The sequence below is a fragment of the Pan paniscus genome, chromosome 14 (assembly GCF_029289425.2).
Source record: "Pan paniscus chromosome 14, NHGRI_mPanPan1-v2.0_pri, whole genome shotgun sequence".
Taxonomy (NCBI): domain Eukaryota; kingdom Metazoa; phylum Chordata; class Mammalia; order Primates; family Hominidae; genus Pan; species Pan paniscus.
The window spans coordinates 77,388,081-77,403,765 of NC_073263.2; the positions used below are offsets into that span (position 1 = coordinate 77,388,081).

The 15,685-nt window shown below is 38.4% G+C and overlaps 1 protein-coding gene across 23 annotated transcripts in view; it reads left to right on the top strand.

Moving 5' to 3' along the window:
• Nucleotides 1-15,685, top strand: part of LMO7 (LIM domain 7) — a 244,027-nt gene that overhangs the window by 196,423 nt on the left and 31,919 nt on the right. For all 23 annotated transcript variants that reach the window (XM_063595793.1, XM_024925260.5, XM_063595797.1 and 20 more), the window contains 4 exons: nt 6,054-6,171; nt 8,285-8,427; nt 10,070-10,502; nt 12,440-12,748. In XM_063595793.1, coding sequence (XP_063451863.1) covers nt 6,054-6,171; nt 8,285-8,427; nt 10,070-10,502; nt 12,440-12,748 — 1,003 coding nt within the window. The remainder of the gene's footprint in view (nt 1-6,053; nt 6,172-8,284; nt 8,428-10,069; nt 10,503-12,439; nt 12,749-15,685) is intronic.

The following is a 15,685-nucleotide window of genomic DNA, read 5'->3' on the forward strand; positions in this document are numbered from 1 at the left end:
GACCACTTGAAGTCAAATAAGTCAAATTTATAACAAAGGATTTCTCTCTAGTCTGTCAGTTACCACTACTTTTTCTTTTTCTTTCTTTTTTTCTTTCTCTCTTTTTTTTTTTTTTTAAGAGATGGAGTCTTGCTATGTTGCCCAGGCTGGTCTTGAGCTCCTGGGCCGAAGCATTCCTCCTGCCTTGGCCTCCCAAAGTGTTAGGATTACAGATGTGAGCCATCATGCCCTGCCCACCGGTGCTTTTCTTAAGTAGATCTGCTGCAGTGAAAAGAAAATAGAAATTTAAATTGGATTAAGTGTAGGCTTTTAATCTAGAACTTGTTTCATATTTATGCTGGGTGATATTTCTCTGAACATAATGTACGTTGTCAAGCTTGGCATACTTACCTGGAAAAGCATTATTGCTCAACATGCTGTCATTGAAAAATAACTGCCTATAACATGAATGCTTTCTTTTTTGTAAGGACTGGGTTAAAGAGAAATGTGCAATATCTTTTGAAGTCTGAGACTGTTAATTTCTGGCTTGCTTTTTGTTTGGCGTTTAACACCTGTCAGTTTGTCTGTTTATTTTTAAGACGCTTTGTATGTGGTAGCCGTTTCTTCTATGTGCTTTCGTCTTGCATGGATTTATGTCTGTATGGTTTCATGAAACTTGAAAATTTGGTCATGTGTTTTGGCAGAAGCAATTTATGACAAATTTTTTTGTAAGAATATATAGAAATAATCTTGTATGTGATTAAGCTGTTGAATCTGTTGCCAGTATTAATAGGAAATGAACACTGATTTCACATGAAGTTGTAATAAAAGACAATTAAGTCACCCACATTTCACTTATGGGTTTGGCCAAAAGATTCTGTAGAATTATAAAGGCTTATGACAGCAAAAAAGAAAGGGAAAAAAAGCCAATTTCGGTTATTTCTAGGGATTTCCCTCCACCCCCAGGAGACATTTGGCAATGTCTGGAGGCATTTTTTTATTGTCTCATTGGGTGGGTGGGGGTGTGTGCGCTACTGGCAACTAGTGCCTTCATAGCCAGCGATACTGCTAAATGTCCTACAGTACACAGGAGTGCCCTACAACAAATAGTTTTCTGGCCCCAAAATATCAGCAGTGGTGCTACTGAGGAACCCTCATTGAGACTATAAATCTATAAATGAAAAATCTACATCACGTTGCCTTTTTATTATAGTGTATGGTAATTCCAAAGCCTCTTGCCCAAGTTTTAGCATTGATTGCTCTTCAGAGAATTCCTATAGTACCTGATGGAAATATACTTAGAGGTACATAAATCAGTATGTTCCTATCTCCCTCTGAAAGTTGGGGAGCCTTAACCCTAGTATCATGGAATTTCTGTTTGCCGTATAAGGCTATCCATGATTTTATATTTGAGAAAATTTGCCACATGCTGGTTCTTTTCGATCCTTACTCCTTAGATAGTCACCTATAAAGTTCCTGAAAGTGAGTTCTAAAAGGAAATGCCTTAAAACTAGCCAAAAAGTGACAGGAGCATAGTAGGCAATCTGCAGAGTGGGAGAAGAGAGTAAGACTTTAGCAACCTTGTTTTATGATTGACACCTTCTTCCTTAAAGTTCCTCTTTTTCCTTCTAAATGCTATTTTAAAAAAATTCTATTCAACAGAAAGGCAAGATGCTAGATCTGTATTTTTTGGAAAAAATCCAGTTGCAGTTCTAAATTGGAGCCTTTCCAAATAAGGAAATACAAATGAAGCAGGACTTGTAAGAGACATACGATGTGATTTGCCAGCTAATCATCCTTCATTCAACACAACATACTAGAGCTGTGCAATCCTTCATAGTTTTCCCAAACAATTTTCCTGATGCTATCTTTGGTACTTATCTCAAATCTGTGAGGCCGACAGATAGGGATGTGGAGATAGAGAAACAAATATTGCCGCTTTCCCAAGGACATGTGGCTTGTGAGTGGTAGAACCAGACTAGGGCTTCGCCTCTGAGATAATTCACGTAGACTGCTTGGCGAGGTTGCTGGCACACAGTAAGCACTCAGAAGCTGAATATTATGCCATTAATGCTGATAAGGGAGGGAAGAATTCTTTGTGATCTGGCTGAGAGACTCCTTCCTCTACTACAAAAGTTCTGGATTTTATCACTGTGGTCTGGGGTGACCTCTCTGATTTGAAGCAGCTTGGAGAGTTAGCTTTTGGGAGATCCCAAACAATCATGTTTGCTTTAATGAGAATTAGTATATGGCCCAGACGGTTTTAAAAATGCTACCCACACAGCCAAATCCAGTTCTCATAACAATCCCTTCCTCACTTAGCAGGTGAGAAATGGGAGCTCGGAAGTGATCTGATGTGTGTTAGGGTGGGGTGAAAACTGGCACCATGGCTGGGCCTGCAGCCCTCCCTTCCTGGCTTGTTGCAGTGCCTGGCTCCAGCTGCTGTACAATGTGTGCAGGCTTGATGTGGGTAACTTTTTGTACCCTAGGGAGTGAACTGTGCTCATGTTCCTGCCTTACACAGGGACTTGTCTACTCCAGAGTGTATTTGGTTCACTTTGTTCACATTAAGGACCACCTGTGTGCCAGGCTGTGCTCCGTGTTGGGGGCACCCAGGAGAGGATGCAGCCTCTGTCTTGAGAAGCACATTTCATGGGAAGACACCTTAGCATTGCATGGTGTAGGAGGATTAGGGCCAAAGGAGAGCACCCCTGGGAGATGCTGGGCTTTCTAGCCTTCCTCCCATCAAAAGATTATTAAAATATTAGCATCCTTTTTTGTTTTTGTTCTGGAGTTTATGTAATCTCATGTGTTGAGTGTCTAGATACCCCTCATACCTGGTTCTTGAAAAATTTTTCCTGCCTCTTCTTAGTGAGTCTGTCATAGTATTAGTTCAAATAGCCTCATTCTTCATAGTATGACTTACGTGAATTTATATTCTCAAATTCACACAAATCAGCTTTATAAGTAGTCATACCTAGTTAGATATATTACATTAATAGATCCATCTATATTCATATATGTCCTCATATATTCTCTCAATATAATTTATTCCTTAATAGTCCTTAATAAATCCTATAAAACTTTCTTCATAGAACTGTGGATAGCCATAATAATCTTACAAAAAGAATTAGAAACATTTTAAGTATAGCAAATTTTGCTTGATTAAATGTGAGAAAACCTACCTCATTCTTACCGTAGACATTGAATGAGTATATCCTGCCTGCCTTGTGCTGCTAATATGTTTTCCTCCTAAGCAACACGTGACTTGTGAGGAGGAGAATCCAAACATGCACTTGCACACACAGACACACATGCACTGTAACAGACATAAGGCTGAGGGTTCAGTACTATGAAAAAGGTATAGCTGAAGCAGTAGAGGGATTGAGAGGAGGGACAGAGCAGCTTTGATATGGATGAGCTGGGAAGACTTCATCAAAGTGCTGAATATTATCTAGATCATTAATTTAACGCATTTATCGGGCACCTACTGCAGGCTGGGCTCCCCTTCAGGTACAGGTGATGTACCAGCAAACAAATCAGAAAATTCCTGCTTTATAATCTTACAGGGCAAGGCAAGTGATAGGTAAATAAATGTACATGATGGTGAGAAATGCTATGAAGGAGAAAGGACTAGGGTGGGTCAGGGGAGAGGGGCATTTATTATTTCTGGTAAGGTGGTCAGAGAAGGAAACACAGAGGGCACATTTAAGCAGATGCCTGGAAGTGAGAGAGAAGCTATGTGGATATCTGGGTGAAGAGCATTCCAGGCAGATTGAATAGTAGGGGGAAAAGCAGGAGGTGTGAGCAGGGCAGGGAAGCCAGTTGGCTGGAGCAGAGGGAGTGGGGGCATGGTACTGATGAGCACAGAGAAGGAGGTAGGAACCAGGGATGGCGGACCTCTTAGATTTTGGAAGAACCTGTCTTTAATTTAACTCTAATGAAATGGGAAGAAAGTAGTGGGTGCTGAGTAGAGGTATACCATGATCTGAGTGCAGTCTGAAAGGAACTCTCTGGCTGCTGTTGGGTAGGAAGGGGTGGAAGCAGGGAGACTGTTGTAATCTAGGTGGGTGATGTGATGTGATTATTATAATAATTGTAATAATCTGGGTAGGAGATGATGTGATAATTGTTATAATCCAGGTAGCAGATGTGATTACTGTGATAATTGTAATCATCCAGGTAGGAGTCACTTGGATCAGGGTGTAATGGTGCAGGTGGTAAGAAGTGGTTATGTTCTAGATATATTTAGAAGGCAGAGGGACAGGATTTACTGATGGGACCATTTATGGTATATGAGAGAAAGAGAAGAATCTGGGATGACTCCAAGATATGTGACCCAATGTTGTGAAGGATAGAGGTGACCTTTACTGATATAAGGAGAGTGAGAGCTGAGCAGGTTGTGAAGAGGACAATCAGTTTTTTATCTATGACAAACTTGAGATGCCTATTAGACTTGCAAGTGGAGAATGAACAGGAAGTTGGAAATACCTGTCCAGGGGTCCTGAGGTATGAATGGCATTTAAGAAGTTATGTATACTGGTAAAGGGCTTTTGAATCAGAGGAAATAGTTTAGGAAAGATGTTTGTTGAAACTGGAGGTTGGGTATTAATTTAAGAAGCCATTTGGGAAGTCTAGGTGAGTTGACTGTACTCTGATCTAGGGTGTTGGCAATAGAGATGGAAAGAAAGAGACACTGAATGAAAGGACTTGATAACTAATGGAAAGTGGGGAGAAGGGAGAAACAAAGGTGAAAAGTGGTTGTTAGGTTTCAGATGTGGATGATTGGAGGGCAGGTAGCAACATTAGTAACCACAAGAGGAAAAGCAGGTTTGGGGACAAGATTGAGTTTGGTCACATCAACAATAACCATGCATTTAGTGAGTTACAGTTTACAAAATCCCTTCTAGATATTATTTTAATCCATCCTTTGGCAATTGAAGTGCCTAGGGGATATCCATGCAGAAAGATTTATTCAAGAAGCAAGTGGAAATGAGTCAAAGGACGGACTGGTTCCTTAATTATGGCATTGGGAATAGTTTAGAAATTATAATTCCATGAGCTAGCTAAGCTAGGAATTCCTGAACTAGCTAAGAGCAAACATGCTTTAAAAGAAATAATGATGGCAACATCTTGGAAGGCAAAATTTAGATGCCCAGGCAAGAGGTGTACAGTTACTTAACGTCAGGAGAGCAGTATAAAAGATCAGTAGGAAAGAGCTTCAAAGGCTCTTTCTCTCATTCCTACTTCTCCTCAGTGTTTAGATCTGACCTCTCCCTTTCCTTGAGACCACCCTTAATCTCTCTTTCCCCTCTGGTATAGTTTACCCGGCTCTTTTATGTGCATGTAGAGAGCACACATGTGCCTGTGCCCAACACCCCACTCTGTTCATTGGTTTCTGTTGTGGATTGAGCTCTTCCAAAGCTTAACCTCAGTCCATCCTTGTGTTACAAGTTGAATGCATGCAAGCTGCCCTAATAAAAGAAGAGGGTTATAGAGGTAGTATAAAGGACTATTAGAAACTACCTGTGGTGCTTTGAGAACAAGTCTAGTGCAGCGGTAGGGCGGATCTTATAGGATCTTTTAGAATCAACAGCACATTTATTCATGGTATTGAACTTGAGAAAAATATCAGGTAAACATTAAATTATTAATCAGTGCCCAGAAAAGGCAGCCAAACCTCAACAGATTATCTTTGAAGGAGATAGAAAATAAAGAGAGATAATTCTAGTGACTATTTTTTCCTAAAGTAATCCTTTCATGCATTGACCTCTTTAAATATGAACCTTGGGTTTTTGTTTGTTTGCTTGTTTTTTGTTTTTTTTGTTTGTTTTTTTTTGAGACTTGTATAGGGCTAATCTAGCCATTTTGTGAAAAAATTCACACTCGAGTGCTCTTGTTTCTGAGTTTTGGAAAAACACCATTTATCTCTGTAGTGCTACTTCTGTGACACTATCACTGAAGCGTCTAGGTAGAAATTTAGGTGGAATTTCCAAATTTAACTCCAACCTCAGTTTAACCCCTAAGTCTGGTCACGTGAACTTCCGTAGTAACCATGAGTCTTTTTGTTGTAGGAGTAAGTCCATGAGTGATGTCAGCGCAGAAGATGTTCAAAACTTGCGTCAGCTGCGTTACGAGGAGATGCAGAAAATAAAATCACAATTAAAAGAACAAGATCAGAAATGGCAGGATGTGAGTATTTTGGGGATTGGAGGGGAGAGAGTGTATTTGTCTAACTTTTCTTTGCTTCTCTTAAAGTCAATATACTCAAGACCATTTTCCTTGCTATTACAGAATTCAGTTCTGTATAAAATGTGACCAACTTTCTTTACAAAGATTTTTAAACCTTTTTTTCTATTATTATTGCATATTTTAAGGGCCATTGTGAAAAATATACCTGGATGTTTATTTTCTAACATTCTCTGAGTTCTCAAAAATGTGAGTTGCTTCCTTGCAGTATAGTGAACTTACTTACTTGTTTTGGTGGTTGAATTTGGGATATGCACATTCACTATACTCTAATGGGAAAGACCTGGCCAAAATTTAGGGAGAGAAGAGGAACAGGGTTCTGGCAGAGACCTTGGCATCAGTAAGGAAAGATGAAAAGGGTTAGTAATTAAGAGTTAATTAAGGAGATTTGGGGAGAAATAAGTAATATAACTCAGAGCAATATTTTGGCTGAAGAAGTCAATAATATGAACCAAAATGAAATGTTTTTGCAGAGTTGACATATATCCAGGTGTTTATATAGATATAGACTTACTCTTTAGTTTTGATCCTGAAGAAAAAAGCTTGACCATTTTTTTTAATAGAGTAATTGTGATAAACTGAAGAAATGCAAAGAAATACAGTAGACAAACTATCAGAGCAAACCCAAAGGAATTTGAGGACAATTTTATGGTAAGAGTTGAGCAAAAGCATGAGCAAAGGAGTCAGAGTAAATCTTAATTTTCAAAGGAATTAATAGTCTCTGAAATGAAGAAACCCCTGCTCTGGCTACCCTTCTGAATTCCAGTGTCTCTTTTAATTGGGAACTCAATTTAATTGTCAAGAAACAGTAATTCAATATCACTTTGCCAAAATACATGGTTAATTTTCTGGTGTGAAAGTAAGTATTACGGGCTTATCTATTAGGTTAAATCAGATAAAAATTCATGCCAGTTATGCTATAGGACTAAATGCGCATTGCTTTTGTTCTTTCTGCAAGGAGTTCATATTGGTCTCAGGCTGTTTTAAAGCAGGAGTGGCTCTGTGGGCTTGCAAGGGGTATAAATCAAATGTACTTTGCATGCCCTGGGGGTGAAATTCGGTTTTGTCTGAGACCTTGAATGTGCTTCTGTTTGGACTGGAATGCCACTAACAGTTCTTAGCAGTTCTCTATTTTGGAGACATGGAAAACTTTATACCTTGTAAAATGTCTTAACCCCCTGGGTGTCAGAACCAGCCTAGGTTTCTGGGGGGGGATTGAAAAGCTGAATTAGGTTGATTGTCCCTGGGGTCACCCAGCAAGGTTAGGCTTAACGTTCCTGGGGATATGGGGGACAGGTGTTGGTTTGTTCCTGCCACGTGTTCCTTATTGCGCTGACCTAGGTGGACTTAACCCTTCTGAAATTGCATACTCAAGTCTCACCTTCCCAGTTAAAGCCTTTCCAAAGCCTCCCCTTCCGGAGGTGGAACCGGACCCATGGTCTTCTTAGGACCCCACTGTCTCATGCAATCCTGTCACACTTGTTACTGAACTTTTGTTTATATGTCTGTCTCTCCCCTGTAGACTGAGAGTTTCTTGAGGGGAACAGTGCCCTATGCATGTGTGTATTAATAGTTCCTACACTTAGGCCTGCCTCAAAGTAGGGATTGAACTCTGTTTGTGAAATGAAAGAGACTATGCATCTGCGCGTAACCATCACAATCGCGTTTCTGTTTCGGCCTTACCAGTGAAACATGTTTCGCAGAACAGCCAGGTTTTTGGAGTGAGATGAAAACGAACTGGAAACAGTTCCTGATCTATCTAACTGTCACCTAATTACAAGCATTTAGCATTCTTTATGAAGTGTGCAATGAGGCAGATACTTTCTGGGAAAACAAAAATGGGGTCTATCTTATTAGGTCAGGTTTTTCAGACAGACACATGAGATAAAGGCTTGGTACAGAAACGCTGGCTATAAAAAGCAAAATTAGGGCACCTTGGCATCCAGTTGGAGTGAATAGTTTCAGTGATGTAATAAGATACTCTGGCACATTCTGTCTGCTAGAAAGGGTGTATAGAAATTCAGGTGTGCCCCTGCTGATGTGATTTTTCTGTCAGGACCTTGCAAAATGGAAAGATCGTCGAAAAAGTTACACTTCAGATCTGCAGAAGAAAAAAGAAGAGAGAGAAGAAATTGAAAAGCAGGCACTTGAGAAGTCTGAGAGAAGCTCTAAGACGTTTAAGGAAATGCTGCAGGACAGGTAATAATGCTGAATGCACCTCGGTTGTAACAGGGTTGGAGATGCCAGTGTTATAAATAGATATTTTATGTAAGTGTAGTGTGACATAGGTGTCCACCAATATTCAACTTTAGTCAAATATGCAAAGAAACGTTTAAGATTTTGGTCTGCAGTGAAAAAAACAAAGCATTGTTGAAATAGTGACTTAGAGTAATAGTAACAAAATAAATGAGGACTTAAAATAGGTGTTCATTATTTCTTCTTACATTGTGCATTCACATGCAGAATTGGATGGTGTTGGCTGTGTCTGATGCAGGAAATACACTGCTTTTTACTCTTAAGTGAATTAAGGAATGAGATGGTCCAATAAAATCAGCTCACTCTTTTAACTAAATTGTGTAAAATATAACGAAGTTCTTTTTCATGTTTAATGGTGCAATTCATTATATTTTAAAGAAAGTTTTTATGAACATAAATGTGTGTGTTTTACTTACTCTTTGCATTGCATCTTAACAGTATAAAGGTCAAATTTAAACTTTAATGTAAAGCATTCATTACTGTGTGAAACATCAGGATATTTACAGATCAAGGAGAAGGAAAATACGCTTTTAGAATAATGTCCAAAAGGAAATATGCTGTCAGGTGAAATGAAACAAAGCCACTTTCTGCCCTAAAAGCCAAAGATAAGCAGTTTCATTCACTTAAATGCAATTCAGTTATTTTGGGAGGTAGGTATTCCTTTCTAGATGTGAGAGATGAGGGTGTTTTATGAACCTTTCTATAAATATGAATGGTGACTTTTAATCCCTAATAATTGTTCATGCAAGTTCTGTCAAGCTATATGAAATCATACACCAGTTTGATCTCCACAAAAGCCTGAGTCTTTTGTAATCTTTTATTTTTACTAAATTACTGTAAATTTTTGCAGGAAGAAAATCCTCACAAGGCTGTCAATTAATCCACGACTTTGGAACGTTCAAATTGGTTGTCAATCATGATATTTATAGTGTTTTAATTTTAAAAGTTATAAGCTTGTGGATAAAATTTTGTGAATAATCCTTTATTAAAATTTCCTTGTTTCATTAAAATCTCTTTACAATTAATAATATCCCAGTGAAGTATTTGAGAACCATTTTAATTAAAGAAGTCAAGTTATTATTCTTTCTTAGTTGGGACATTAAAGATAATTTTATACATCTTGCTGGGCATGGTGGCTCATGCCTGTAATCCCAGCACTTTGGGAGGCCAAGGTGGGCGGATCACAAGGTCAGGAGTTCGAGATCAGCTTGGCCAATATGTTGAAACCTCATCTCTACTAAAAATTAAAAGAAAAATTAGCTGGGTGTGGTGGCGCATGCCCGTAATCCCAGCTACTCGGGAGGCTGAGTCAGGAGAATTGCTTGAATGCGGGAGGCGGAGGTTGCAGGTGAGCTGAGATCGTGCCACTGCACTCCAGCCTGGACGACAGAGCGAGACTCGGTCTCAAAAAAAAAAAAAAGAAGATAATTGTATACATCTTTATGCTCTGTAAGTGTTGTATTGATTCTTGTGTGAAGTTAGCATCATTTTATTCCCAGTCCGTTTCATGCGTTGATTACTCTCTCACCACCTCTGTGTGTCAAATGTGTATCTTTGTGGTGATGGTGCATTTCTCTCTGCTAAGGGAATCCCAAAATCAAAAGTCTACAGTTCCGTCGAGAAGGAGAATGTATTCTTTTGATGATGTGCTGGAGGAAGGAAAGCGACCCCCTACAATGACTGTGTCAGAAGCAAGTTACCAGAGTGAGAGAGTAGAAGAGAAGGGAGCAACTTATCCTTCAGAAATTCCCAAAGAAGATTCTACCACTTTTGCAAAAAGAGAGGACCGTGTAACAACTGAAATTCAGCTTCCTTCTCAAAGTCCTGTGGAAGAACAAAGCCCAGCCTCTTTGTCTTCTCTGCGTTCACGGAGCACACAAATGGAATCAACTCGTGTTTCAGCTTCTCTCCCCAGAAGTTACCAGAAAACTGATACAGTCAGGTTAACATCTGTGGTCACACCAAGACCTTTTGGCTCTCAGACAAGGGGAATCTCATCACTCCCCAGATCTTACACGGTAAAAAATGTTCTCGGTTCATTTAGTCTGTTCTGAAGAGCAAAATGTTGGTGAACTTGTGCAGAGGTTGGGGTTACATCAACTTGATGTGTAAACTGTACATAACATATATAAGGACATTTTATTTTATGCCAGTTTAGATGCAATGGAAACTTAATGCTTAAGATATATGAATGATACAGAATTTATTAAACTTTAAATTCTGTGAAAGTAGGGCTGATACATTTTAAAGAATGAATAAGATATATTCTAAGGCAGAGTATTATTTTATAATGTCTTTTTTTTAGATATACCTTTTGTAAAGTTTTAGGTTGAAAAATATGAAGTTGTCAGTATGATTGTTCTTCTTGACCTACAAAACAGCAATTCATATGGTTTAGCCTAGAGATTTTCAGGTGCTTATGTACACATTTCTGCTTTTTTCAGATTTCTCACTTTATCAGTTTGAATATAATTATTAGAATATATCTTACGTTTATATATATGTGTTTCTACTAGTGTCAGGATTTTGAAGGGGTTAGAATATTGCAGCATTTTTTCTGAGAATGAAGTGGTACCATATCCGACAATGAGTGTGTTAATCTGAATTATGTGAAAGGAAGCAACACAGTCCTAAGATTAATGTTCAAATTCTTTTTAGCTCTGCTAATGTACAATCCTAAACTCTAAAAGGGTATAAAAAATTGGATATTTGGGGTGAGAGAAGCTTACCTAAGCTAATTGGGAAACTCCTGACCATTATATAAAGGAAAATGTAGACATATTTGACATTATAAGAATTTCATGGCAGACCCCCTTAATGTAGTCAAAAGACAATATATAGACTCAGAAAAATATTATCAAAATGCATTATAGGGTTAATATCTCTAAGACAGAAAATGTTTCTACAAATTGGTAAGCAAATACACTAGCAAAATGAATATAGAAAAGTAGTGGCCAATTCAAGGGAGAGGGGATTCAAATGTCTGGTAACAAAGCACAAAGAAGTATGTTCAGTTTCCCTGGAGCAAGAATGAGGCATATAACTTTTTACCCATCAGAGTGAAATAGACTTAAAAACATCGAAAATGTCTAGTGTTGGCAAGGATGCTGAGAAACAGATGTTCCTCATACATTACTTTGGGAGTGTGTTGCTACAATTATTTTTAGAAACTATATATGTATATATATAGTTTCTAAAAATTATATATATATAAGAAAATATATATATATATATAAAACTTTTGCTCCAGCAAGCCTACTTTTGGAAATCTGTGCTATAAAAATAAAAGTTCCAATTATAAAGAGTTATAGATATTTGTTGCAGTAGTTTTGGAAGTGACAGAACATTTCAAACAACTTTAAATGCACATCAAATGAATAAATTGTTGATGTCCATACTATGGAACATTCAGCAAGTAAAGGGACTGGTTTAGAGTTCTATCTGTTGACCTGGAGTGATCAATAGATAGAACACCAAGACCTTTCGGCTCTCAGTTAAGGGGAATCTCATCACTCCCCAGATCTTACATGGTAAAACATGTTCTCAGTTCATTTAGTCTGTTCTGAAAAGCAAAATGTTGGTAAACTTGTTTAGAGGTTAGAGTTACACCATCTTGATATGTAAACTGTACATAACACATGTATATATGGCAATTTTATTTTACGCCAGTTTAGATTCAGTGGAAATTTAATGCTTAAGATGTTTGCTTGGAGTAAACAAGCAAAGCAAATTTCGGAAGTTTGTATGTGATATGAATGCTTTTGCTAAAACAATTTTCCCTCACTACGTGTTTATCTATTGGTGTGAAAGAACTCAGCCCAAGCTTTTAGCAATAGTTATGTTACTGTGGGAGGTATGTTATTTTAGTTTTAAAATATTAATTTAATAAACAACTTTTAAAAACAGAAATAAAGGTAACAGAATATCAAATTTAAAATGATGTTTTCTTATTTAGATGGATGATGCTTGGAAGTATAATGGAGATGTTGAAGACATTAAGAGAACTCCAAACAATGTGGTCAGCACCCCTGCACCAAGCCCAGACGCAAGCCAACTGGCTTCAAGCTTATCTAGCCAGAAAGAGGTAGCAGCAACAGAAGAAGATGTGACAAGGCTGCCCTCTCCTACATCCCCCTTCTCATCTCTTTCCCAAGACCAGGCTGCCACTTCTAAAGCCACATTGTCTTCCACATCTGGTCTTGATTTAATGTCTGAATCTGGAGAAGGGGAAATCTCCCCACAAAGAGAAGTCTCAAGATCCCAGGTGAGTTTGGAAAAGTTCTTTATCATCTGTGGCTCAGACACTTACACATTTAAATCTGGAAACCATGTCTCAAATGTCAAACCTCTAGGTGTTAATCTGGGCTGAAAATGTGCAAAATGATATTCTGGTTTACTTTGAACAGATCTTGGAGGAAGTAGGTCTCTTTCCACTTTGAGTGCATAGATCCAGATAACACTTGTGATATGCGTGTATGGAGACTTTGTGCACCAGTCTCCTTGGGATTTGGCTGGTGTTTTCTCTATATTCCATGTTTCAGTAGTGGTTGCCTTATACTGCTAGTGCTATAGTCCCAGGTTTCAGGTACAGCAGTCACTTTGAAGGTTTTACATGCAGATCTAGTGTATATTTGGGTGACAGAAGCCCTTTCCCAGGGAACTCAACTGGCCGCAAGGAAAAACATGATAGGTGCTGGATTCTAGGGACATGGCATTTCTTTTTCGATAATTTTAACCTTCTAGTGACTTCTAATACTATTTTGTACTTTAGAATGTCTATAATTTTCGATGGTCCCTTGTCTCTAAATGGGACTGTTGAGGCTTGGTTATAATATGACAATTGTATTCCACAACATTTGGAGTCCAAACAAAATATACCATCAGATGAAGAATGACTAGGGGCATGTGTAGTTTTTCCTACTTAAATTTCTAATAGATGACTTCTAAGAGAATGATTAGGTAATGTTTTTTGTAGCCTACCTGTAAAACATACTAAAAGTATTTGGGGAACAGAAAGTGTCTCTCTCTTAGAAAAATTCTTTCTAAGCATTTTGATAGTTGTATGAACCCCTTAGCATGGAAGAGCTTTTGTGGTCCTTTGGCTTGGTTTAGTATTCCCTGTTGCCCTGCAAAACATTAAGTGTGTATTATATACATTAAGTAGGTGTATATATATGACTTGTCCTAAGTTATATTAGTATTAGAGTGTGTGTGTGTGTATATATTTATATATATGACTTGTCCTAAGTTATATTAATAAAATATGTGAAATAATTTGGCATTGCATATTTATTATTATTGAGTTTTTATTTGTATGGGAAAACTTAAAAAATTTAAACTTTCTTTTCTGGTTGTAAGGTACTACGTGCTTGAGAAAATTTGGAAATGCAGGAAAGTATAAATAATTTAAATTGCTGATAATTCCATCATTTAGAGATAATCACTGTTAACATCTAGGTATATTTCTTTTGTTTTTTTTTTCCCATGCATATTTACATATATCTAAAAACAGTTTCTTCAGCTTGCTGAAATAATTAGTTGTAAATTATCATTACATTTTTAAGGAATTGGAAATATATAATTAACATGCTAAGTCTCAGTGGAGAAGAACAATAGCCTGTGTTATACTTGGGCAACATAAGGTACCAGTAGATGAATAATAAAAGCAGAAGCGAAGTGCCTTTTGTTTCACAGATTTGTATGTTTGCCTTTACCTTTTTCAAAGAGCAAATTCAACAAAGCAGCCTGAATCATGTGCTGCACGCTGGGTGTTGGTACCTCCCTCAGGGTGGCAGCTGACTAACTGCAACTGTGGATTAAGGAAAAGAGGCTAAGTGTGGTGCGTGGTTGTGTCTCAGGTTATTGCAACTCAGAGGAGCTTCAATTAATGTGGCACTGTTTCAGATTTCCTCATTAATGGATTTATACTTCTTTGTTCCCAAACTTGAGAGGGTATTCCACCAAGAAAAATTAGGCTTGATTTGACAAGTGAAGCCATTGGAATTCTTTAATGTGGATATAATTCATGTGGTGACTTACGTATCTCTGATGCTTGGTGTGTCCTTTTCTGTGCCACTAGGGCAGTAGCTTCTATAGCATCCCCTTGCCTTTGTCTCAGAAGGAGCTTACTGACTTGAGAGAAGGATGTGAATGTGTGTGACAGCTGCTGAGCAATATGTAAAGGGCCTGTGCAACACTCTCCGAAACTCTATTCAGATGTTATAACTCTAGGTGTTCAGAGGACAGCACAATCAAGAGTAGCATGTGGCTGATCATCTAAATGTTTCGGTAGCTTTGTGAAAGAATGTTCTTCAGGTCATTTTTCTCTTTCATACCTTGGACTTTTGCTGGCACTGTCCTTTCATCTCTTCCTCCAGACTCCCCCTTGATGTTATTCTTTTCTTTTTCTTTCTTTTTTTAAAAATTAATTAATTAATTGATTTTTTTAGATAGGGTCTTGCTCTGTTGCCCAGGCTGTAGTGCAGTGGCATGATCATGGCTCATTGCAGCCTCAACCTTCTGGACTGAAGCAATCCTCCCACCTTAGCCTCTTGAGTAGCTGGGACTGCAAGCACATGCCACCACGCCTGGCTAATTTTCGTATTTTTTTGTAGAGACGGGCTTTTGCCACATTACCCATACTGCTCTCAAACTCCTGGGCTCAAACGATCCATCCATCTTGGCCTCCAAAAGTGCTGGGATTACAGGTGTGAGCCACCACACCCAGCTGATGTTACTCTTTTCTATCCTGGCTTCCACTATGCTAATTCAGGCCCTTTTCCTATCAGTGCAAATAGTCACAGGTGTTAGTGCATGCTACACAAGACTGGCATCAGATTAACTTGCCTGATGCCAGGTTGGACTCAATAATTTCTCTGCTCTAAAGCCTCTAGTGGCACTGTGTGGTTTGCTGAATGGAGTTTGTGGCGCTCAGGGAAGCAGTGATATCTCTCACTCCCTTTGTAGCACAGTCACAGCTGATGTTAGCATGCTGACTGTGTGCCAACCCTTTGTAGCGCAGTCACAACTGAAGTTAGTGTGCTTACTATGTGCCAACCAGGCTTCTCAGGGCAGTATCTTAGTTAATCCTCACAGCCGCCCTGTGAGGTAATCAACAATCCGAATGTGGACTATCATGATTATCCCTATTTTAGAAACATAAAAATTGAGGCATGGCATGGGCATGTTACTTGTCCAAGGC